This window comes from Propithecus coquereli, unplaced genomic scaffold (genome assembly GCF_000956105.1).
Source record: "Propithecus coquereli isolate 6110/MARCELLA unplaced genomic scaffold, Pcoq_1.0 Scaffold27, whole genome shotgun sequence".
NCBI classification, from domain to species: domain Eukaryota; kingdom Metazoa; phylum Chordata; class Mammalia; order Primates; family Indriidae; genus Propithecus; species Propithecus coquereli.
The window spans coordinates 3,277,516-3,303,073 of record NW_012148285.1 but is presented as its reverse complement, the minus strand read 5'-3'; the positions used below and the strand labels follow the sequence as shown (position 1 = coordinate 3,303,073).

Below are 25,558 nucleotides of genomic sequence, written 5' to 3'. Positions count from 1 at the left end.
TCAACAAAATCTCTATCCACATCCCTGCTGCATTCTTTACAGAAATTGACGGACTGATCCTAAAATTCATATGAAATGCAACAGACCCAAGATGGCCAAAACAATCCTGAAAAAGAACAAAATTGGAGGACTCGTATTTCCTGAATTCAAAACTTTACTACACGGCTATGGTATCAAAATAGTGTGGTACTGGCATAAAGATATTAACAGGCGTACAGCTCAATGGACTAGAATTGAGTCCAGAAATAAACCTTCGCATTTACCATCCATTGATTTTTGACAAAGGTGTCAAGACAATTCAACGGGGAGAGAATAATCTCTTCCACAAGTGGGGCCGGGACAACTGGATACCCATACATAAGACAATGACGTTGGACCCTACTGCACGCCATATGCAAAAATTAACACAAAATGGACCAAAGACCTAAATATAAAAGTTAAAACTATAAAACTGTTAGAAGAAAACATAGGAGTAAATCTTTACAAACTTGGATCAGGCAACAGTTTCGTACTTAGGATACCAAAACCACAGACAATGAAAGGAAAAATAAAATGGATATCATCAAAATTGAAAACTTTTGTGCTTCAAAGGATATCAGCAAGAAAGTGCAAAGGTAACCCAGATAATGGGAGAAAATTTTTGCAAATTACACATACATACATATGGATAAAATGGAAGGCTCGTATCCAGAATATAGAAAGAACTATTAGAATTCAATAATAAAGAGAGAACCCAATTTAAAAATTGGCAGAGGATCTGAATAGACATTTCTCCAAGGAAAATATACCAACGGCCAAAAAGCAAATGAAAAGATGTTTGACAACATTAGTTGCCAGGGAAATGCAAATCAAAACCACGATGAGATACCACTTGGTACGCACTAGGGTGACTATAACAACAAAGACAGATAATAGCAAGAAACTGGAACCCCCAGACCTGCCGCGAGGACATAAAATGGCACAACCACTTTGGAAACCAGTTTGGCAGCTCTTCAAATGGTTAAATGTAGAGTTACCGTATGATCCAGCAATTCCACTGCTAAGCATTCACCCAAGAGACATGAAAACACAGGTCCCGCAAAAACCTGTACACACGTTTACAGCAACATTATTCATAATACCCAAAAAGTAGAAATAACCCAAATATCCATTAACTGATTAGTGGATAAATACATTGTGGTCTATCCCCACGATGGAATATTATTCAGCCTTAAAAAGGAACAAGGTACTGACCCATGCTACGACACGGATAAGAAACCTTGAAAACATTATGCTAAGCGAGAGAAACCACACACAGAAGACCACATGTTGTATGATTCCATCCACTTACATGAAATGTCCAGAACAGGCAAATACAGAGCAACAGAAAATAGATTAGCGGTTGCCAGGGGCTGGGGGTGGGGAGGAGAGGGTAGCATGAGGGATAAGGGGTACAGAGTTTCTCTTTGGGGTAACGAGAATATTCTAAAATTGATTGTGGTGAGGTTGCACGGTGCTGTGAATATACTGAAAGCCATTCAACTGTATACTTTTATTTTATTTTTTGAGACAGAGTTTTGCTCTGTCACCCCAGCTAGAGTGCTGTGGCGCCATCATCGTACCTCACAGCAACCTCAAACTCCTGGGCTCAAGCGATCCTCCTGCCTCAGCCTCCTGAGTAGCTGGGACTACAGGCTCGAGCCACCACGGTGGGCTAATTTTTCTATTTTTAATAGAGACAGGGGTCTCGCTGTTACTGAGGCTGGTCTTGAACTCCTGAGCTCAAGTGATCCTCCTGCCTCGGCCTCCCGGAGTGCTAGGTTACAGGCGTGAGCCACCGCGCCCACCAACATTTTAAATGTCTGCGTACATATAATATTAATATTCAACAGTGTGCTCTCTGAGCCGCAGCAGGTCCCACCCTGCCTGACAGCATAGACTCCAGCCCCCGCCTGGGAGCCGGTCCCAGCTCTACCACTTATGGCCTGGGTGACCTTGGGCAGGTTACTTAACCTCTCCGTGCCCTGCTGCACAGGGCGGTGGTGAGAACTGAGCAAACCGCCGTGGCTGCAGGAGGAGGGACGGCTGGACTATTTTCTCGGCAGCTTCACGGTCTCAGTGCGCGGCGCTGAGCGCAGGCGGCTGTGAAGTGAGGCTCCGCGACCCCGTGCCCTTCAAAGGGGAGGCGCCTCGGCCCAATGCAGAGCGCCAGGCCCGGATGGCTCCCTGAGCCTTGCTGTCCTCAGAGCCACTTCGGCCAGCCTCGGGCTGTGTGCCAGGAATGTGTCCTTCTGCGGGGGCAGGGGGTGCTCCCAGGCAGGCTGCGGGGCTGGGTGAAGGTAGCTGAGGGGTCCCCAAGCCCAGGAGTGCACTTAGGGAGGGCGACAGTCCGTGCCCAGTTCTAGAAGCGCCAGGGTCAGCACTGGTGGGGCGTATCCCGGCGTCTGGCTTGACCTTCTTCGTTATTCGAGCGGGGTCTGCGCCCAGCGCCTGTCACAGCCCATGTGCCCCGGAATTGGGATCATCGCAAGCTCCAAAAATAGTGCCTAGTGCTGGCATCTGAGGACAGACACCTCCTCCCCTTCCCTCCCAACTCCTGGGAAGAGAGGTAGGGGGAGGGGAGCCAAGGAAGAAATGGAAGCAGGCCCAGGTGCCCTTGGTGTCACCCCAGGCTGTGCGAGGCCAGCCAGCCCTTCCTCCTCCAGGGTCGGGAGGACAAAGCTGCCTCCTGCCATGGTTCAGAGTTAGTCGCTGTGACAAAACACAGCAGCATTAGAATGGGACACCCCCATCACCGCCCCCCATGCACCACGGGGCGCCCAGGGTCTGCGCTCGGAGAGCTGGCAAGGGGCCCCCTGAAACTGCACCCTGCATATCTCAGGCCACCTTGGACCCTCTGTCGAAGGGTGGGGGTTCCCCACCGAGGAGGGAGCTGCAGGCGAGAGGCTGGAGCGGGCGGGGGCCTGGCTGGAAGCTCAGCTCCTCCTCCCTGCCGGCAAGCCCTCCCCAGCCCTCCTCCCGGGGGGCTCACCATCTGGAAAATGGGCCTCTGTCTCTCACATGCCGGTCTCTCTGAGTGTCTCACAGAGCCCGGTGCAGAGTAAGAGACCGGAATTGTTATTCCCCAGGCGACAGGACTGAAATGGCGGCACAGCGCACACACGTTTGCCAGGACCGGAAGCTCCCTCCTGGCCCTGTCTGAGCAGTACCCAAGGCGGGCGGGAGCCAAGGACACAGTGCCGGGGTGACGGATGCTGGCGTGGAAGGGAAGGTGTGCACGTTTCAGACGTGGCCAGGCTCAGTCCCAGCCTCTGCCACTTTCTAACTGGGTGTCCTTGGGCAAGTCACTTGCCCTCTCTGAGCCTCTGTTTGGCCATCTGTAAAACAGGGTGGCAGTGAGGATGTTGCCAAACGGAGTCTCAAAGGGGTAAGCGCCGGCAGTCTTGACAGCATTCCCTCCAGCTGTGTGCTTCCCCTCACTTAGTCCCATGGATGGTGTCCTCATTCGACAAATGACGAGCCCAGAGCCCAGAGAGGCTCACTAAGTTACCCACGGTTACACAGCATGGAAGGGTGCACCTGGATTTGGATCCTAGTTGGGCCCAGCCCCCACTCCCTCCAGGAGCCCCCAGCTCAGCAGCTGGGCTTGTTCTCGTGAGCGGCTCAGAAACAGAGCTGGCATTGTCCCCAGGGCACTGCGGTCATATCTTCTTTTTCTACCCTCAGTCCTTCAGCTCCTACCAGGCAGTGGCCACACCCCCCACCCTCTCCCCTTCCTCCTGACTGTTCAGTCTCCCGTTCCTCGGATGAAATGCATTGAGGGAGGGACGTACTCGGAACAGGCCTTGATGTCCAGAATAAAGCCCATGCTCCTCAGCGTGGCCCCCAGGCCCAGGCCCTTGTTATCAGCCCCACCAGCCCCCTCAGCCTGCTCGAGCCACAGGGCCTTTGCACTTGCCGTTCCCAATGCTTGGGCCACTAATCAGTTCTCTTTATAGTGAAGGAGGTGGGAGGTGTGAGTCACTGGGGCTTTCCGGAGGGGTAGGACCTGGATCGGGAACTAAGGAGATGCTTGGGCTTCAGGGCCTCATCCACGCTGGTCCTTCTTCCTGGGACACCCTCCCCGCTCCTCCTCTGCACGACAGCCCTGTTCTCCACGCTGTAGCTGGTCCATTTTCTTGGCAGCGCCTATCATACCTTGTGACCACAGACCTGCTCGCACGTGGTGTGCGCCAGGCCTGGCCCGTGAAGGAGGACGGCGTGCCCTCCCAAGCACAACCTCATACCTGCGCCCGGCTCCCGGCCTCGGCACACCCTAGGGGCTAACAGAGACACGCCAACCAAGCAGGAAGGAAATGATATACACTTGCCGGTGGCCCAGACAGCCCCAAGGCAGGCGACCAGGGAGGGCACGACGGGGCACAGGCCCTGCACAGCAGCCAGTCGGGGGCCAGAGCTCCCCAGACTCACTTCCTGTGCTAACAGTCCTCTGCCAGAACAGCCCGGTCTGGAGCCCCCAGATAACAGGCGCAGGGAGGGGACGGTCGGCTTGGGCATAACTTGCCCTGACTGCGAAAGGGAAGGCCCTGCCCTCTCACAGGGACCAGGGGCTGCTCCAATGACGGAGCCACACGTACTGGGGGGACCCCGGAGCTCAGGTCTTGGGGGACCCGGTTTTGGGGGGCCCGAAGCTCAGTCTCCAACTCAAAGGGGCCCATCCCAGAGCCAGCTGTCCAATGTCAGAGGACCGTCAGGCGTGTTGGACACTGTCGCTGCTGTCGCTCATGAAGTGCTCGCTGCATCACTGCACCCTCACACACCCTGCTGAGATGGGAACTAGCGCGTCCCCATTTCACAGATGAGCAAGTGGAGGCTGAGGAAAGCAGAGTGACTCTCCCAGCAGCACACGGCCGGCACACGGCGGGATGGGAGCACAAGCCTGTCTCACCCAGACCCCAACCCTGAACCCCTCGTCCTGCCTCGGAGGACTGTGGCTGCATCACGAGCCTCTGTGACTTGGAAATGCCGGTCCCACTGGCCCGGCCTCAGGAACTGGGGGCCTGGAGAAGTGAGGGTGGGGTCAGGGGCGTGTGAGAACAAGGTTTGTGTTCTCACCTCCCTGTGCGGTGGGAAGGGCAGGGGGGCAGTTTGGCAGGACCCGCCTCGCCTTCCACCTGCTGCCTCCACACACCCTCCTGCTGCAGGGAGGACGGCGCTCGAGCACCCCCAGGATCCCCGGGCACGACGCCTCGTCTCCAGACCCGGGTCACCTCCTCGCCTTCTCCTGGGGGGAGTGTTTCCAGCAGGCGGTCAGGAAACCGTCCTTTAATTTCACGTGACCCAAAGGTCCGGTGAGCACCAGAGGAGGCATTTGGACACTTTTCAGCTGCCAAGGCCTCATCGCCGTTGCGGTGAGAGCGACCGCCACGCACGCACCGGGCTCGCCGTGCCCCACGCCCTGTTCCGAGCTCTGCGTTATGTCCTCTGCTGCCACAGGAAGTGGTAGTACGTACCCTCCCCGTGTGACAGATGGAGAAACGGAAGCTCAGAGAGGTTAAATCACTCGCCTGGTCACACAGCTGTGAGGGGCCAAGCTAGGATGTGACCCCCTGCGGTCAGACCGTGGGGTTTAGACAGCGTGTTGCCTCTCGAACCAAACGGTGCCCTGATGGCTGCAGGACAGCCCTGTACCCGTGTCCTCCCCACACCACTGGGAAGCCCGGCTCGCATGCTCAGCTCACACTCAGCCCAGCCCGGACCCTGCGCTGTCCATCCCCTCCAACAGTGCCCATGTGGTTGAAAACGTGTCTGTCTCCCCAGCTCGGCTGTGGCACCTCCGAGGGTCCAGGCTTTTCCCCTTCCTGCGTCCGGCTCAGAGAAGCCACTTCCTAAACACCGGCTGAATGCAATGCAGATGCCCGCCACACGGAGAGGGACTTTACCTAGAAGGGAATAGGGAGCCACGGAAGGTTGCTGAGCACCCACCGCCCCTGGCGGAGCCAATGTGAGGCCTTCGCAGGTCCTAGGCTGCACCCACAACAATCACATCGAACATATTAAGGTGCATCCACTTCCTGCGTTTTACATACACACGACCTCGTCAGAGCTGAGGTCCCGACGACAGCCCAACATCAAGGCTGCGTTCAGTGGACATTTAATTCAACCTTTATTCGTTTCAATTCTGTGGTTTCCTTTTGTATTCTGGAGTTACTGCATTATTTTCTTTCCCTGTCAGACATTGCTGGGACGTCGGGGAGCTCTGGGCCCTGGGCACCCTGCCCTGGGGGAGGCCCCGGCAGAGGTTCTCAGACCAAGCAGGCTCCGGCCCGCTGGCTGTGGCACCGCACAGGGTCTTACAGAATCAGACGGCTCGTAGGACCCTCCCTGTGTCGGAAACCAGCTCACACCAGTTTTGTCTCTGCCCGGGAGCCCCTGCTGCTGGCTCCTGTCCCCACAGTTGGCCTGACCACCCACAAATGAGGCCTGAGCCTCTGCCTGCTAAACAAACACACAGTTTGGCCTTGTCACGGTCACTCAGCTGCAGAAGGGTTTGGTTACAGCCCTTCTGCCAGGTGGCCGGAGAGGACATCCAAGGCTGCCCACTCAGAAACGGAGCTGGTCCTAAGGCCCGGGACCCACCCCCGCCGGGCCAGGGTGGGCAGGCAAGGACCAGTTGGCCGCCTCCTATGGGGTTCCCATGCTGCAAAATCCACATTGGCACATTTAGCATATGGGGATGGGAGCCTGGATCCCCACCCAGACTTGCCCACCCCCAGGCCAGGTGACCTTGGGTGTGACAGGTCCCCTAAAACAGAGTAATCACAGAACCTCCCAAGCAGCACTCAGCTGCGCCTGTTTCCTTCCCTCGTGCCTCACGACTGCTCAGGTAGGGTCACCGGCCCCCGACACCCATGAATCCCCAGGGCTTCGCAAAATGCCTAGCACATAGTTGACACTCAGTAGACATTTACATGATGAATGCATGAGTGACAGCCTAGCACAGCCACGAAGAGCATGGGGGCCCAGTCAGGTGGCTCACGCCTGTAATCCCAGCACTTTGGGAGGCGGAGGCAGGAGGATGACTTGAGGCCAGGAGCTCGAGACCAGCCTGAGCAACATAGCAAGACCCTGCCTCTACCAAAAAAACAAAAATATCAGCCAGGCATGGTGGTGTGGGCCTGTAGTCCCAGCTACTTGGGAGGCTGAGGCAGGAGGATCACTTGAGCCCAGGCCATGGAGGCTGCAGTGAGCTATGATGAAGCCACTGCACTCTAGTCTGGGCGACAGACAGAGTGAGACTCTGTCTCAAAAGAAAAAAAAAAAAAAGAGTGTGGGCTCTGGGACCTGGGTTCGAATCTCTGCTCTGCCTCTCACCAGCTGTGTGGCCTTGAGCAAGTCATCAGGCTCTCGGTTCCTTAAATCACTCATTTATAAAAGGGGAACAAGAGACGTAGCGCCTACTGCGTTGTCAGAGGGAAAAAGGAGTCCGTTGGAAAATGCTTAGAGCAGTGCCTGGCACATGGTTCATTCTCCATAAACATTTGTTAAATACATTTAAATTTTAAAAACGAAAGAGATTCTATAAAGTACGGAAAAGCTATTTCTGCTGATCACTTGACAGCGGAACCCTCCTCCCCTCCTTCCTTCCTTCCTGCTCTCCCTCATCCAAATTCAAAGGAAGCTGGAACACGGCTCTTAACCCAAAACTTCCACCAGGAGTGCAGAAAGAATATCGAAACCGCACCAGTGTGTTCTGGCCCAGTGCGCCACCTTCCCTGTTCTGCAGGCTGCATTCAGGGCAGCCACGGCACAGGGGCCCTCCCCGTCCCACTGCTCGGGAGCCCTCCTTGTCAACCCCCTGCCCGCCCCCTGCAAGCCTGGGAGACCACAGGACAGATGAGCTGTCAATCCTCAGCTCCCCCAGCTTTTTAAAAATTGAAATATAATTCCCATAGCATAGAACTCTCCCTTTTAAAGTATACGATTTAATGTGTTTTATTTAGTACGTTCACAAAGTCACAACCATCGCCACTATCTAATTCCAGAACATTTTCATCACCTTCAGAAGAAAACTTGTACCCTTGGAAGTCACCCCCTCTTTCCCTCGTCCCCGCACCCCAGCCCTGGATGACCACTCATCTACTTTCTGTCTCTAAGGATGTCTCTTTTCTGGATATTCCACAGAAATGGGATCACACCAGACATGGTCTCTTGGGACTGGCTTCTGTCCCTCCGCACGCCGTTTCGAGGTTCGTGCATGTCGCAGCATGTGTCGGTGCTGTGTTCCTTTTGCTGAATACTATGCCGTTCGGAAGACCCCCCAACCCTTTGGAGGTGCTCAACCGGAGCTTGCCGAATGAGTCATCAGACGCCCCGATGGCAGCAGTGTCATCCCAGCTGATGAAGGGAAGCGGGCCTGGTACAACCAGGGTGACACTATTCCGGAAGCCCTTTGAGATGACTGACGGCTGCAGACAATCTGCAAACGCAGCTACACCCAGATGGCCTGGAGCCGAGAACCCGCTGCTATTCCAGGCAAAGCCGGCTCAGGAGTCACAAGAGGTGGAGACACAGGGTCAGAAGGGCCTCTGCAGCCGGGGCACCGGCGAGAGGACAGGGCTGGGTGTGGGGGGCAGCAGAGACAGAACACAGGGTCAGACCCCACCTCTGCCACTTGTCGGCTGGGTGACCTCGACCCAACCTCCCTGAGGCTCAGTTTCCCCAGAAAGGAGGAGGACTGTGATGTCACCTGCTTGACGGCGGTTGCTGCGAAGATTAAAGGGTGCGCACGCGTAAGGCAGCGGCACAGTGCCAGATACCACGCCGTCGATTTTCCGAATAGACAAGAGTAAATCAACAGGGACTTGAACAGAGATTTGTACACGAGTGTCCACGGCAGCACTATTCACCACAGCCAAGACAACACACGAGTCCATCGACCAGTGGATGGACAAACAAAAGGTTTCCTATCCATGCAGCGGGACGTTATTGAGCCATAGCAAGGAATGAAGCGCTGACACACGCTACAGCACGGATGAACCGTAAAAATGCTACGCGAGTAAAAGAAGCAAGTCACGGACAGATATAGCATGATTCTTCTCATGCGTGGTCCCTAGAGTGGCCGAGTTTACAGAGAGAAAGTAGAACAGAGGTTGCCAGGGGCTGGGGACGGGAGAATGAGGGTAGGTGTTTGACGGGTGCAGAGTTTCAGTTCCGGGTGAAGAAGGTGGCGATGGCGGCGGTGACGGTTGCACGACAAGGTCAACGTATTTAGTGCCCCTGACCTGTGCACTGAAAATGGTTGAAATGATCAATTTTAGCACATTAAGGAAAATAGAGTCCACCATCTCCTAGAAGGTCTATGGCCCTATCAGAAGCACTCGCCATGATTTGGGGTAGGATATTATGTCCATGTTTGTCTGTAGTTTCAGCGTCGCCATCGCTATGTCTTTTGTTCGCCACTGAATTCCCTGGTGCCTTGTGCCACACTTGGGACGTTGCAGACATTCAGCCGCTATTTGTTGAATGAAGGAAGGAAGCAATGAGTGAATGGCCAGGTGCCAGGGAAATAAAACAGGAAAAGGGAACCACCTTCATATATAGCCCTGGAAGAGTAGCCAAGGAAGTCCGGGTCTCCCCTGTGTCAGGGCGGGCAGGCCCACGTCTACACCCGCAGGGAGTGTTGGCAGGTGCACGGCTCAAAGAGTACCCTGTGCCTGTCTGTTGCTGTCATCCCCCACCTTCAGAGAGCTAAGTTCTGGAAGGTACTTACGGGGCAGGCGAATAAATGCCTGAGGAGCTCCCCCTCGGTTGTCACGGCGGGGATTGTCACCGACGTGGCCAGCAAGCCAGCTGTAAACCAGGTGGGGAGCGATAGCTCTGCCTGCTGTTAGCAGGTCCCCATCCTGTGGCTGCGGCAGGAGGCAAGTTAGCCGGGGCCCAGCGACTCGTTCCTGCTTCTGCGCGACGGGACACCCCTTTCACCAAGAAGCCCCCTGCACGTGGGGACGCGCCGTCAGAGCCCCCGGCCTCTCCGGCACTGGGAGGATGCATCGGCCCACACGCCCGTGTGCACACAGCCTGCTGTGGGATCGCCCACGTGTCGGGAGCAGGGCCGGGGACTTCTGGGATCAGGTAGGTGGTGTTCCTGATGGTTCAGGGAAGGCAGCCCAGAGCAGCTTGACATTTACGCGCTATGTCAGGAACTTGCTCAGAGGGGAAACGCTGTTTTAGATCTTCCGAGTGTCTCAGGAATGCCCCTAGACCCCCGTCACCTCTGCTTCCCAGCTGGAAACCCTCCTTCCATCCTGGTTCCAACCTCAAATCTGGTCATGTCACTCCCTCCCTCGGCAACACTCAGCCGAGCCGACTTAAATGACCCTCGAGTGGCCTCCAACGGGCCCTTCTCTGTGTTCCCACAATGCCCTGTTCTTCCCCATTACCAATGGTTCTGCCAGGCATTTCACACACACACACACACACACACACACACACACACACACACACACACTGGGAGCTGTATGAGGGCAGGAGCTACATCGAGAGAACCAGATGAACAAGACAGACACAGCCCTGCCAACCTGGACCTTCCCTTTATGAAAAGACCCATTTAAAACAGCAAACAAGCAAATTAATAGAATAATGATGCATTTCAAAAAGTGCTAAGAATCAACTCATTTGCAGCCCCTGCACCTAGCACGGCACTTGGCACACAGCAGAAGCTCAAATATTTGGGGAATGCATACACACACGCACCATGAATTAACGCACGCAGAAAACAGTGACCGAGGGCCTTGTGTATCTCAGCGCATTCTGAAATCACAAGATCACCTTGCTGGGCAACGGATCCCTCTGTTCTCCCAGCCCAAATGTGTCTCCCAGAGACACATTCAAGGTAGAAAACGTTGCCTCCCTTAATCTGTTAGCAACCGGATCAGATGACAGGGCTCCAGGGAACTAATTTAAACTCATTTAAATAAGGCCCCTGCTGCTTTATCAAAACTACGTCCATAACAACGCTTCCAACTGCAACTGCTTTTGGCCCAGGAGACGAGAATTCGCCTTCGCCGGCTGCTCCTTGTTAACAATCCATTTGCTAAATTACAAGCTGTTTGTCAATACAACAAGGCCAAGCCTTTAAATATTTTAACACTTGATTGCTGAGCGACAGAACCTCACCCCCATAACCCTCCCTCCACATGAAAAGCCTATTGATCGGGAAATTCTACCCCGAGCCACCTTCCTTCTTCACGTTCGCAGGGTCGGAGAGCACCTGGAGCCACAGGGCTTTTGCGTCCCACAGGGAGACCTGGGCAGTGGCTGGACAAGAGGGGACCGGGTTATTCCCGAAGCCACGGTACCCACTGCTGCTGCACAGATGTTTATGGAACGTCAGAGCCAGAACCCGGAGGGTCTGGCTGTGAGCTCGGGCTGTGGGGTCAGATTCCCTAAGTTCGAATCCCAGCTCTGCCATTTACTGAGTGTGCAGGCTGAAGTGTGTCCCCTAAAATAAATATGTTGCAGTCCTCACCCCGGCTACCTGGGAGTGTGACCTTATTTGGAGACAGGGTCTTTACAGAGGTGATCAAGTTAAAATGAGGTCGTTGGGGTGCCCTTGCGAATCCAACATGACTGGTGTCTTCAGAAAGAGGGAGATTTGGACACGGACCGCCACGTGAAGACTGGAGTTACGGTGCCACAGCCCAGGAAACACCAGGAGCTCGGAGGGGGGCCTGGAGCCTCCCCTGGGCCTTCAGAGGGCACGTGGCCCCGCCGACACCTTGAATGCAAGCTCCCATGAGCAATAAATTCCTGTCGTCCTAAGCCACCAGTTTATGGCACTTAGTTACAGCAGCCATAGCAAACTAACACACCAGGAGGGTCTTGGTAGCCTTGTTGAGCCTCCGTTTCCTCTTTTGCTACAGATAAGGCTGCTGTCATAGACCTGCCTCTGAGCCAGCCTGAAAGGCTGGATGCACGTGGTGCTTAATAATCGGCATCCTCTGCCCTGCAGGGACCAGGGTCTAGGCTCGGGCTGTGCTCCCCGTCCCAGGGTCCTGAAGGGACACGGGCGTCCTGGACGACATCCCGATGGCGACTGCACCGACAGAACCCCTCGCTCAGCCCAGACGCCACCCAGTAACTTCAGATCCTCAATCCAGCTCCGAGAAACGGCCGAGCTCGTGGCTGGGAACGTGAATTCTGGAGCCAAACTTCCCCGCCTGCTGCGTGTTTGACTAGGGCTGCCCGCAGGACTCTTCTCCCGGGGTGGGTATGAGGAGCACAGGAGTCCGTATGCGGACGGCAGCTATGCTCACCAGGACACCACCAACGCGGGAGTCAATATTTGAATGGGCTCAGAACAGTGTCTGGAGCTTCGTAGGTGCTATGTACGAGTTTGTTAAACAACATTGAAACGAGAATCTGCTTAACCCCATCGAATAACCACCACTCTTCGTTCACAGCAGAGAATATGTTCATCCAAGAACTTGTGCACAAATGTTTATAGCAGCATTATTCATAATAGCTAAAAAATTGAAAACAACTTAAATGTCCATCAGCTGATAAATGAATACATAAAATGTGATATGTTCCTATACTACGAAATAGTATTTGGCCCTAAAAAGGAATGAAGCGCCTATACACGCTACGATGTGGATGAACCTTGAAAATGTTACGCTCAGGGGTACGCGCTTATCCCAGACTCATTGAGACGTGTAGCTCTTTATATGTCGATCACACCTCCGTAAAGGGGTTTTTAAAAAACATATCGTAGTGAGAGAAGCCAGACACTGAAGGCCACAAACTGTACGAGTCCATCCATATGCAACTTCCAGAATAGGTAAATCCACAGAAACAGAGAGCAGCTTAGTGGTTGTCTGGGGTGGGGCAGGGGTCGGGGGCAGGTCAGGGGAACGCAGTGAGATTAGGGGGTCATGGCTAAAGGGTATGACATGGGGTTTCTTTTTGGGGTCATAAAAATGTTCTGAAATTGACTGTGGTGACGGCTGCACAGCTCCGTAGCTGTATTAGAACAAAACCCGTTGACGGGTGTCCTTCCAGTGCATGAAGTACGTGATAAGTGAGTTAGATCTCAATAAAGCAATCACCCCTCCAACCCTGGATACGGCTGCTGAAGCCGCCTGAATCATCTTAGTTGTTTCTCTGTTTACCAAGATGATACAAGCGCGTTGTTTGGAATCAAACGATACAGAATGCTGTCAAGAAAGAAGAACACGAAGATGCCCCAGAATCCCACCCTTTAGAAGCAGAATTCACACGAAGGGATTTGGAGAGAGATGCCCATTCATTCGATTAGATAAATTTTTAAAGTGAAAAATTAATTTAAAAAGAATTTTTAAGTTGGGTCTAGAAAGGTTGCCTCAAAGTGCTATTTTATGATCAATTCCACAAGCCCAATTTCAGCCATTTGTGTCATCGCGGGTGGACTATTGGAGAAGCAAGGGGCACTTTGACTCTCAAGGCAGTTTTGTTAAATGGAAAAACCAAAAGGCCAGCTCCTCCGGTCACTCGGTCACTCGGATGCAGTGAAAATAGCTGAGTTCATCCAAAACTTCCCCGGCATCTGACCCAAACTGAGGGCAAGTGTTCAGCTGAGAAACAAAGACGGACATTAAGTATAGAAAACCCCTTTTGTGCCTACACAGCGCGCAAGTTATGTCGAGTTATGCAGCTATTTTGGGGACAATAATGTTTTGTAAACAGTCAGCAAAGTAGCTTTGTCTGTGGCCATGTGGCTTGGGACCATTTCACACACAGGACTGTATGGAAGGTAAGATGACACGGTCATGGCAGTCCCTTTGAAAAATATGAATGACTTAAATTAACAGATAAATATTTGAAAGTCTTTTTTTTTTTTTTTACTCCACCCACAAGCGTCTGTATGTCAACACCTAGAGACTGTTAACCGCTAAGGCAGCAAACAAGCCCTGCCTTCCTTTACGGAACACGAAGCTTACAAAATGCAGTTAACACATCCCAATGAAGGCAATGCGAGTAAGTTACCAGTTCTATTCACGTAGGCATGTAGCCCTAAGTACTACATTAGTGGGCATGGTTTTTGGGGGAGAGTTGAAGTTTTTTTGTTTGTTTTGAGACAGAGTCTCACTCTGTGGCCCTGAGTGCAGTGGCAGCTAATTTTTCTATTTTTAGTAGAGATGGGGTTTCACTCTTGCTCAAGCTGGTCTCGAACCCCTGAGCTCAAGCGATCCTCCTGTCTTGGCCTCCCAGAGTGCTAGGATTACAGGTGTGAGCCACTATGCCCAGCCTGGGCATGTCTTATTTTAAAGTACAATAATTGCAAATATTTTCGAGAACCCTAAACCTGCTAAATTAAGTTAACATGTATTAAGCCCATGCAATAGCTGGTTTTCCATTCTACAGTTATGTGTCTCAGCTCATGGCAGAGAACCATGGATTCCTAGGCTGTTCCAGAAGAGTGGGGACAGCTTCTCTCTTCTATTGAATGAATGAACAAGCCATTGAGTCTTAGAATATGTGAGCTGCCAGGAGCCTTAGACGTAGGATGATTATTTATATTTATCTGCCACTTATTGTCTGCTTGGTATGGACACACACACACACACACACACACACACACAGAATCACTTTTAATCCTCATGGCAAGCTTATGAGCTACATATAATCATCCTCATTTAACAAATGAGGAAAAGGAGGCTCAGAGAAGTTCAGCAACTTTCCAAAGACACACAGCCAGAGCACGACAGAGCAGCAGCAGGGACCCAGGGCTTCTGACTCTGTGGCCCTGGGTCTTTTCATCACCCTGTGGTGTCCCGCCCCCATTACAGAGAAGTCAAGTCACACAGCCACAGGCAAAACAATAACAGTGATAGCTAGACCTCATTGAGCACCTAATCTGCTTTACATATATTGATTCGTTTAATCCACAGCATGACGCCAGGATTTTAGAAACCAGGTGACTCTCATTTTAGAGATGGGCGTGGAGGCTCACAGAGGTGAAGCGACTTGCCCCAAAGTCACCCAACTGTGGAGCTGGGATACAACCCCAGACTGGCTCCTGCCTCTCTGTTCTCCTGGGACCATCTGCACATAACAGCGCAATGTGTAAGGATGACTTCAGTGAAGCTTTTTAACCCTTTATGCAACTATAAACACTTATGTGTGTGGATTCATAGAAGACGGGACAGGACACATGCGTGCAGAGCCACCAACGGATATGCAAGTCCTTGGGTAGAAGGCTGGGGTCAAGCCGCCAGGGGTGGGGTGGGGAGGGTGTGGTGAATTCTGGGACAGCTGTATTTTGTGAGCACCTACTGTGTGCCCAGCACACAGCCAGGAGCACCATGAATTATCTCATTTACTCCTCACCTCAACCCCACAGCATTGCCCTGCCGTGACCGAAGCTCAGAGAGCCACAGTGATGGAGCCGAGCTGGGCTCCCACATCTGCCTGGCTCCAGCACCTGCCCCTCGATGCACAGAGCACGGATCCAGGAGGCCAAGAACCTGGGAGCCAATTCTAGCCCCAAACTGACTTGCTGCACAACCTAAGTATGTCACATAGTTACTCTGAGCACCCAGACCCCCTCGCGCTCACCCCTCTCTCCTCCTGGTCTCAGCTTCCTTGAAGGGCAGGGACTGGGGGGTCTGTGTGCAGGAGGAGGGCCCTGGGGGTTGCAGCTAGAATCAAGGCTCTGGAGTCCCCTCTGCATGGATCTGAGCCCGACTCCACCTCTTCCTAGCTACAGAACTTGGTGTCATTCCTCCACCTTTCCAAGCCTCAGTTTAGTGGAGGAGAAATGGGAATAATGACAGCTATTGGAGGGAACGTCATACGTAAGGACTTAGCACTGTACATATTCAATGAGTGGCTGCTGTCATTGTCATCATCGTCATATTTACCATGATTATGATCATTACACAAAAGGACAGCAGTGGGGTGGCCCCGATCTTTGTTTTCTGTCAGGGGAGTCTAAGCTGGGAGGAGAGGCAAACTTCAACAAGGAGAAGAGAGAAAAACCTTGTGTTTTGGTCACTGGGCAGGGGCTCCAGAGGTTCTGGTAGAAGGCGGGAGGGGATGGCTGGGCCGAGGTGTCACCGGTTAGACGTCTGACCCATGAGGTCACCCGAGTAGCTCAAAAGCTCCTTCTGATCTGGAGGTCCGAGGGGATTCCTCTTCCTCCTGTTACAGCTGACCTCCTAAGTCCCTCCAACTGTCACAGGAGGGGCCCAAGAATCAGGGGTCACTCACCGCCATGACCAGCTCAAATGGGTACTTGTAGACACGAACAGGAGATTGGTATTTCTGCACCATGTTCGCACTGGAGCGCCAACGGAAGTCACCAGGCAGGGGTGAGCACAGAGCCTGGGGTGACAGGCGACTGGTGAGGTGGCAGCTCCCTCCACATGAGGCAGGGACACTGCCCACCACTGGGAAGGGTAGGCCCAGCCCCCCAGCCCCACCCACACATCTCCCCAGCCCTCTAGGTGAGAAGGCCAAGATGATCCCCAAATTACTCTGGTCAGGCCTCAGACACCTGTCCTGCCCCAGACCATGCTCACTCTCCCCAAGAACAGTCAGCACCCCAAATTTTCCTCCATCCCCATCCCTTCACAGAAGGCCCCAGGAGGCTCTGCCACCCCCACGAACACACACACATTTGCAGTTCCCACACTCCCACTACTCCCTTTGCGCATGCACCCACAGCTTGCCACACGTGTCCTGACCAGTAGTCTCCCCAAGTCTCCTTGCACCTGCCCTCCCACTTTCCTCCAAGACACCCTGGTGTACACACACTGCCTCCACCAAATTTCACAGGCACTGTCTCTGTCACACACACGCGCATATGCAGGCTCCCCTCCCACATGGGACCTCCCTTGCACACGCCCACAACTTTGCACACACACCCAGCTCCCGGGAGCACAAACCTGCCCAACTTCACACACGCTCGGTTCCCCTGGTGCGCACAGACGTTCACATATGCACACACGGCCATGCGTACATGCACATACACACACGTACACACACATAAAGGCACTCACACACGCATGCCCGCACCGGTCCCCGCAGCCCCGCTCACCCTCGCCCTCGCGGAGCCTCCGGGGACGCAGCCTAGGGGCCCCCGCTCTGGGTGCCCAGCCGGCTCGGGAGCTGAGCTCGCCGCCTGGCCCGGAGCGCAGAGCCTGGGGCGGGGCCCGACCGCCGCGGCTCAGCCTGGGGAGTCCCGCCCTGCACACCCTACGGCCCGGCCAGCCGGGGAGGCGCTGGAGGGGCTGGAGCGAGACCTGCGAGCGCTCCGCTCCAGGACCCGGGACAGCGAAGATCCTGGCCTGGCCCCGCCCCTGGACTGGCCCCGCCCATGCCGCCAGCCATGACCCGCCCACATTTGCCCCGCCCCTGATTGGTCCCGCCCCGGCCTGGCCCTGCCCAAGGCTGACTCCGCCCTAGTTCTAGCCCCTCCCCTTATCTTACAGGCGCCTTGCTTGGACCACGCCCTCGGCCCGGCCCTTCCTCCGGATTGGCCACGCCTCCATAAAGGCCCCGCCCCTATTCTGGCCCCGCCCCGAGCCCGCCCGAGAGTGGTTTGTGCACTCCGCGCACGTTCGCCAGCGCCTGCCAGGTGTCAGGCGCTTCCAGGCGCTGCAGCCAGCGGTGAGCACGGACGAAAGTCCCTGTCTTCGTGGAGTTCACGTTCCGGTGGGCGAGACAGACGTTGAATAATGAGGCAAATACACAGTACGCGGGACGGCGAAAATGCCAAGGAGAGGGGGACGAGCGGGACTATGTAGAGCAGGGGGGACGGGGCTCCCTGAGGGGACCTTAGCTCACGCCCGCCCCTTCCAGCCCCCCGGGTGCCGGGGCAGCCTCCCTCCCGCGCCCCGTCTGCGTGGCCCGCAAGCAGCTGCTCTGGGCAGCGTCATCCGTGTGTTCGTTCATCCAACCCTTACTGAGCACCTGCTGTATACCAGCAATGGGCGTCACGTGCGGGAGTCAGACGGAGCTCCTGCCCACAGGTGTGCGCGGGGAGAGGACGACCCTCCGGTGTGTGTCAGACACGCGGCCGCACCCTGTGACCACCTCCCGCTCCCTTCCCAGCCTGCGTCACATTCCGATCCTTGCGCTTATCGCTTTACTTATTTGTGCGTTGCTGACGGCTCTCCCGGGAGGCTGGAGCACCCGAGGGCGGGCCGTGGCTGCGCGCGTGCCCACGAGGATCCTGCTGGGGTCGCGGCAGGCAGGGACGCTCCCTGCGCGGTGGGTTAAGGGTGGCGCGGACGGAAACGGGACGCAACGTTCCCGTCCCTGCCACAAGGGGGCAGCAAAGGACAGCCCATGGCTCCTGGAACACCCGCACGCGGAGTCGTTGGGGGACATGGGTGCAGGGGCGTTTCCCCCAACCTGGGCCCGTCCAGGAGACGCCCAGTTCCGCCTGGGCGCCAGCAGGGCGCGAAGGGAGCGTCAACACTGTTAGCTGTTGTCACCGCGCCTCCCTTGCCCCCCAACCTTGAGGGAGGATGTGGTGGGGGGAGCGTCGGAGGAGGGCGTGACAGCCCTGTGGGCACAGAGAGCTCGAAGTGGAAACCGGGGCCCAGAGCGGGGTGAGGCTCTCCAGCAGCCCAAGGAAAGGGAATTATTAATAACCGCCTCCACCCACCCCAGGTTACCTATTATTAACACTGTTCTACTAATTATTCCTACCACTTCTGGAGCGCCCAGTTGGCACTCACTGGGCCTGGCACCATTCTAAAGCTTTACAGCATTAATCCTCAGAACAACCCCTGTAGTGATGAAAACTGTTTTGGAACTTGATAGAGGTCGTGGCTGCACAACTTCGGGAATGTACGGGAAATACCACTGAATCGTACGCATTGACATGGTTGATTTTATATTATATGAATTTCACCTCAATTAAAAACTTTCTGAGGTCAAAATCCTCATTTTATAGATAAGGAAACTACAGCGCAGAGAGGTTGAGTAACTTGCCCAAGGTCACGTAGCTAGTAAGGAACTTGAACCCAGGACTCTGCCTGTCCAATGCCTCCTTCCCCACAGGCTGCTGCAGAAGTGACAGGAAGATGTGACTTCCTGGCCTGAGCTGCAGCTAGGCACCTGGCCCCCAAATGAGAAGGCGCCAGGAGTGTGGCAGGTGCCGCAGCATGCTGGGGCGTGAAGTCAGTCCCAGCGTGGGCTCCGAAGCCTCTCTCTGCTGCTTCCCGCCTGCCCTGCAGGAACGACCCAGCCAAAGCTGCCCTGTGAGGAGGTGGGTTTGGGGAACCCCAGAAACCGCCCCACGTCTTTGAATACCTTCCCGGCAGACGGGCCACTGCCGTAGGAAATTCAGCCATTAGTAATGCCTTTATTTGCGTAGAACACAAGACCCAGTCCCAGCACAGATGCCCCCGGAAGGCATCATGCAGGGCAGTGTCCTTAGCTTGATGGCTCCGTGTGACACCAAGAACAGGTCGGGTAAGGAGGGGGTTGGGAGTGGGAGGACCCAGGCCCCAGGCCCTTGGGGGGACATGAGGGGCCCTTGATCTGGGCCGTGGGATACATAAGGGCCCTGGGATGTCGCTGAAGCTGGAGGGAGGGAGGCAAACAGGGTGAAGCCCCCGTTCTTACTGTGCCAAAATGCACATAACACAAAAGCTGCCATATTAACCATTTCTTAGTATACAATTCAGTGGCTTTTGGTACATTCACAAGGTTGTGCAACCGCCACCACTGTCTACTTTTGGAACATTTTTATCACCCCAAAAGGAAACCCACCCCCATTAAGCTGTCACTCCTCCTTCCTTCCCTCAGTGCCTGGCAACCACTCATCTGCTTATCTGCTTCCTGGACGACATCTCATTTGTCCTGGGGCTGCCTCTAATTCCTGTTCTTTCTTCCCTCTTCTCAGAACAGAGCCCAGAGGCCTCCTGGATTTGGGAGCCTCAAGGGCTATCATGGTGATTGGCAGGGCTGTTGTGTACAGGTGTGCAGGTTGTAAACTGCACAACTCTATGCAGCAGTCCTGGTCCCGGGGGCAGCTATGATTGAGCAGAGCCTGAGTCTGGGGGAATCTGACCCAGGGGACTACACACAGGTACCACCCACCTTGACCTGCAGCCTGGCCCCCAAGTCCATTCACTTCCACCAGGTGTGGCACATGGTCCAAAGCTGGAGGGTCCCTCAGTGTGGAGAGATGGGGGCTGGGGTGGGGGATGGTGGCCCCGGGGGGCTGGGGTGTCACTGTGGGCGGGGCTGGGTGGCAGAGCAGTCAGCAGCAGGTGCTGGAGACCAACCTGGATGTGAGTTCTGGCCCTGCCACCTCCCAGCTGGGTGGCTGCAGGGTCCCCTCCTTTAAAATGGGGTGACAGGGAACATCATTCGGCCTCAGGAAGGAATGAAGCTCCGACACGTGTTTCACCACGGGCGAAGCTGCGAGGCATGGCGCTCAGTGACAGAAGCCAGGCACGAAAAGGCAGGCACTACGTGATTCCCCTTATGTGAGTCGCCTACAGGACTCAAGTCCATGGGGACAGAAAGTGAACTGGTGGTTGCCAGGGGCTGGGAGGGCGCGGGGCAGGGAGTCATTTAGTGGACACAGAGTTTCGGTTTTACGGGACGCAAAGAGCTCTGGAGGCGGGCGGCGATGGTTGCACAACGTTGCGAATGCGCTTAATGCCGCTGAAGTGTGCACTGGAAACGGGTTTAAACGGTCAACGTTCGTGTATTTCACTGCGATTTTCAGAACCCCAAGAGCTGGTGTGCGCGCAGCGGTGCTTATAACTAACTGGTGACGACCAGCTGCAGATTCCTTTGTTCCTTCTCCGCTCCCATGGCTTCACTTGACCAGCCTAAAAAGAAAAAGAATCACACCAGAAACGTTTTTTCAACAATGGTGGCAGCCGTGGTGCTGTGCTGAGGGCCGGTGGAGGTCACATGAGGAAAGTCGCCCCGGGGCCCCCAGGGGGCCGTGGTGAATGTTCACGGTGTGGCAGCGCCTGGGAGTGGCAGCGCCTGGGAGGCAGCGCGTCTCCCGGGGCCTTCGTTGGGGCCGGGGCGTGGCGCTGGCGTTTGAGGCGGTGGCCGGCACAGCACAGGGAAGTGGCAGCTCTGCTCCTCGGAGCAGCGATTCGCCCATTTAAAGTGTACAGCTCAGTGGTTCCGGCAGACTTTCAGAGCGACCCCACCGTCCCCACAATCAACTTGAGCATTATCACCACCCGGACCCTTCGGCACTCACTCCCTGTCCCCTCCCCAGCCCTGGCAGCCACTCTCCACTTCTGGCCTCTGTGGATTTGCCTATTCTGGACTTTTCATGTAAACGGAGTCATGCAGTGTGTGTCCTCTGTGTCTGGCATCTGTCACTCCACGTGATGTTTTCAAGGGTCATCCGTGTTGTGGCGTGTGTCAGAGCTCCGTGCCTTTCTAAGGCTGGATAATGTCCTGTTACGGGGATGGACCACGTTTAGTTTATCGGTCTCGCACTGACGGACATGTGGCTGGATAAGTCTGTTTTAATGGTTGGATAAAAAGCATGTAGATAATGGGGAGGGTGGGCCAGACAGAAAAAACCTCCCAGGGAAGATCCCAGAGACCAGAAGGTGACGCTGTGTGTGAGCAGAGCTCTGGTTCTCACGGGGACTCTCCCACCTGTGTCCCTGGTCAAATCCAAAATCTGGAACCCCCCAACTTCTCTTGGATTTCAAAGACACCCCAAGAGGTACAGAGGCATGGAGTATCCCGTAAGGATGTCAGCTGGGAGCAGGACCGCCCCGCTGGCCTTGGGTGGCCCCCAGCACGCTGCCCACCCTCGGGGTAACTGGTTGGAGGTGTGCAGGGTGGAGGTGGCAGGAGAGCGGGTCAGGGTGTGGAAGGAGGGACCCACCCCCAGCCCCTGCTGCACCTCACCCATGGCCTTCCTCAGGCCCCAGAGCCCCTGCAGGGTGGAGAGAGAACTCCCGTGTTGGTTTCCTGTGGCTGCTGTCACAAATCACCGCAAACTGAGTGGCTTAAAAAGACAACTTGAACTTACCGTCTTACAGTGCTAGAGGTCGGAAATCTGAAATCGATCTCACTGGGCCAGTCTCGGTGCGGGCAGAGCTGTCCCCTTCAGGAGGCCCGAGGGAGACCCCGTGTCCTGGCCTCATTCAGCTCTGGAGGCCGCCTGCAGAGGAGGGGACGGTCACCACTGCAGCCGCAGCCCCTGCCCAGGGAGTGACCACCGAGGAGGCCTGCAGAGCTGTCCCCAGCTGGGGCATGGCGGGGGCGGGGTTTGCAGCCCCAACCGGCCCAGTCACTGGCAGGAGAGAGGACGTAGGATCCCTCAGGGAGGGCTCCGCTCAGCTGTGGGCACCAGCGGCCAGCACCCCCCGCCACTGGGGAATGAGTGCCTTGGTCCCAAAGGGGGACCCTGGTGCACACCACAGCAGTCTCTGCACCCCGAAACGAAACGTGAGGCTGATGAGAAGTGGAAGCTGGTCGTGCAGAGGAGCCATAGCGTGACACTGGGGGGATGGGACAACGCACGCTGGTCATCCAGGGGGAGCCCCTTGGCGGGAGGGGGAGGTCTGCTCTTTCTCACAGGCGCGTGGGGGCAGGGCTGGGTCCCGTGCACCCCGGCCCCACCCAGAGACCCCACACACGAGTCCTAGGTGCGGACTGAGGCCAGGCCGTGTACTGGGCACCGTGAATATTGGAGTGAAAAAAAAACAGACGAAACCCTGCCCTCGCGGAGCCCCACTCTGGAGGGGAGGCAGACACACGGGACCTGTGAGTGCGTTCGGTGTGGGTCAGGTTTGTGGGTCAGGTTGTGCAAGGGCTCTGACGGGGGCAGGTAGAGAGGATGGAAAGGGGCGTGGGGTGGGTATCACAAGGCACAGAGGGACCAGCTGGGCTCACCGAGAAGGTGACATGAGCAGCAAAGACTGGGAAGAAGAGCAGGTGAGCCTCGCAGAGACTGGGCACGGGGCAGTCGTGCAAAGGCCCTGGGGCAGGAGTGTGCTTGGCATACTTAAGGAACAGGGAGGTGGCCGTGTGTGCTGCAGAGTAAGCAAGAGGGACGTGGCAGGGGAGGGGAGCAGGCTGGGGGCCCCCAAAGGAGGAGGTGGTGGGGGTGGTCTGTTTGGCTTTGATGCTGAGGGCCTCAGAGCAGCAGGAGGTGTGGGACCGGGGGTGTGCTGACTCCCACCTTAACCCTCTGGCTGAGGCTGTGTTGAGAATAGACTGTAGTGACAAGGGGGGGCAGGGAACGGGGAGACGGGGACAGGGCAGCTCCTGCAGCGATCGGGAGGTGACATTGGGCTCTACTGTCCAGGTAGACACTGCCTGTGGAGGTGGGAGTTGAGGTGACTCCAGCTGGGAAAGGAAGAGCAGGGGAGGGCCGGAAAGGAAAAGCCATGTATCCATAGAGGCCACCCAGGGAGCAGGTGCAGAGAGGGGAACCTGGGGACAATGACCTCTTGTCACTGGAGCCTGACGCTCCAACCTGAAGGTCAGCTCGGGTCGTGATCTCTCAATACGTGCTCTGCCCACCAACTGGGCCAGACCAGGGCACAGGGCAGGGAGGGAGGGGCCACAGGCACCAAAGCCCCGAGCCCTGACAACAGGGCAGACTCCAGGGACCCCCGAGCTCAGTGCCTGGGGCCCCAGCCGCCCACCCAGCCCCTCGGAGCTGTCCCTGCCTGGGACGGCCGGGGCCCCGGGCCGTCTGCTTCTCCACGCGGCCTAAGGCAATAGCCCCAGACACGTGCGGCTGTTTAAGTTTACATTAATTAAATACTGTGAACATTAACATGTTATATATTTACTTAAATAATAATAAACATAAACGATAAAATGAACAAATCAGTTCCTCGGTTGCACCGGCCACATTTCAAGTGCTCAGTAGCCACACGTGGCCGTGGCTTCCACACACGGAACGTTCCCGCAACGCAGACAGTCGTGGGGTCACCCTCAGACCAGCGGAGCCTGGGCCCTTTGGGGGGAACAGGACGGACGGGGCAGGAGGGCGGGGCAGGGACCCCGGGGCTGGGAGGAGGGTGTCTGCCCAGAGCTGACTGGTGTTGACTCATCCGTCCCCGAGGCCTGGGCCTTCGCGGGGATTAAGCCTGAGCCTGTGACCAGAGAATGGCCCGGGAGGGCAGCGCTGGGGGCCTGGCCGCCGGTCCCAGCAGGAATGTTTGAGCTCAGCAGAGAGCGGACAAAGCCGGGCAGACGCACACGGGGCAGGCAGGTGGAGCCAAGCTCACGGAGATGCCGGGCTGCGCTATGTTCGGCCACGACGGGCAGGTGCCACACCTTTGTCACTACTGACCCCAGGCTGCCTTCCTCCCGAGGCCACAGAACTCCCCACGTTCCTCCACGCCGGGGCGATTTTGTGACGTAGCTCCACTCCCGACTGACGGGCACTTAGCTTATTTTGTTTTTTAGAAATGTGGTTGTCCATCTGCTTTTCAGTCCCTTGTCCCTGCCTGGAGAGGAGGTCCCTCAACGCGGAGGCTGCATCATGCTTGCCGCGATGTCCCCAGGGCTGGGCACACCTAGGCGCTCTGTGCACACTTCACACGTGGATTGGCGAATCGTAGGAGGCTCCGTGGAGGGAGGAGGTCAAGGCCCGCCCCCGGGGGCGGAGAACACGCGGTGGGGACCTGGGGCCCTGCAAGTTAGGGTCCCCTCCTCACGAGGGCCCTGACCACCCTCGGCCTCCCTCACAGCGTCCCCGGGACCCCACTCAACGGTGTCTTTGTGCCAACCACAGGCTTTGCCCAGTGTGCTCCACCATCGGGGACACAGGAGAAACACCATCACCCACCTGAAGTGGCTCAAACTTCCACCAACTGTCCCCACCCTGGTCCTCCCCAGCAAGCTACCTGAGGGCAGGAACCTGCGTCCATCGTACTAGATCCTGGATCCTGAGTGGCCAGAACCGACTCATCACGCAGTACGTGTTCAATAAACATTTGATGAATGAATGAATGAATGGATCAATGGAAGAACAAATGAATGAATCCCTTCTCTTCCACCATAGTTCTGACTGGGGACCCACGAACCCTCTCCTGGTCCTCTGGGGACCTTCTCTGGGACCACCGCAGTGCCTTGGCCCTCCCATGCATTCATTCAACGGTGACCTTGAGCACCTGCTCTGAGCCAGGCACCTGCTAACGCTGGCAAGCTGGGGACAGGGGCGCTGGCTCGGATGGAGGGCTTAAATCCTGAGGGCCCCACTGACCTCCTCAAGCAGGCATTCCGTAGCAGGGAGTTCAGTTTCCACGTCTGAAAAATGGGGAGAAGAAGCGACAAGCCAGGCCGCCATCTTCAGTGTGGCGATGGCTTCGTGGCCGGGTGCCTGCATCAGATCTCAGCGGACCTTGCGCCTCACTGCACACGCGTCACGCCTCGGCTACGCTGCAAGAAACGGGGCCGGACTCCAGACACGTGCTGAGCACAGGCCGGGCATGTCGTGCACGCTCAACAGAAGTTGTACTTGCCACGGTCACGTCTCACCTCACTGAATCTTTCCAAGACCCTTCGGAGCAGGTGCCAGAGCGTCCCCATTTTGTAGATGGGGAAACCAAGGTTGAGAGAGGTGAAG

General features: G+C 55.9%; 1 protein-coding gene across 1 annotated transcript in view; it reads right to left on the bottom strand.

Annotated features, from left to right (window-relative positions):
* SEC14L5 (SEC14-like 5 (S. cerevisiae)) overlaps positions 1-17,262 on the bottom strand; it is a 34,807-nt gene extending 17,545 nt beyond the window's left edge. Inside the window, exons 1-2 of the mRNA XM_012647534.1 lie at positions 17,163-17,262; positions 16,231-16,344 (exon numbers count right to left, since the gene is read on the bottom strand). Coding sequence (XP_012502988.1) covers positions 16,231-16,293 — 63 coding nt within the window. The 5' untranslated portion in view covers positions 16,294-16,344; positions 17,163-17,262. The remainder of the gene's footprint in view (positions 1-16,230; positions 16,345-17,162) is intronic.
* Between the last annotated feature and the right edge of the window lie 8,296 nt (positions 17,263-25,558).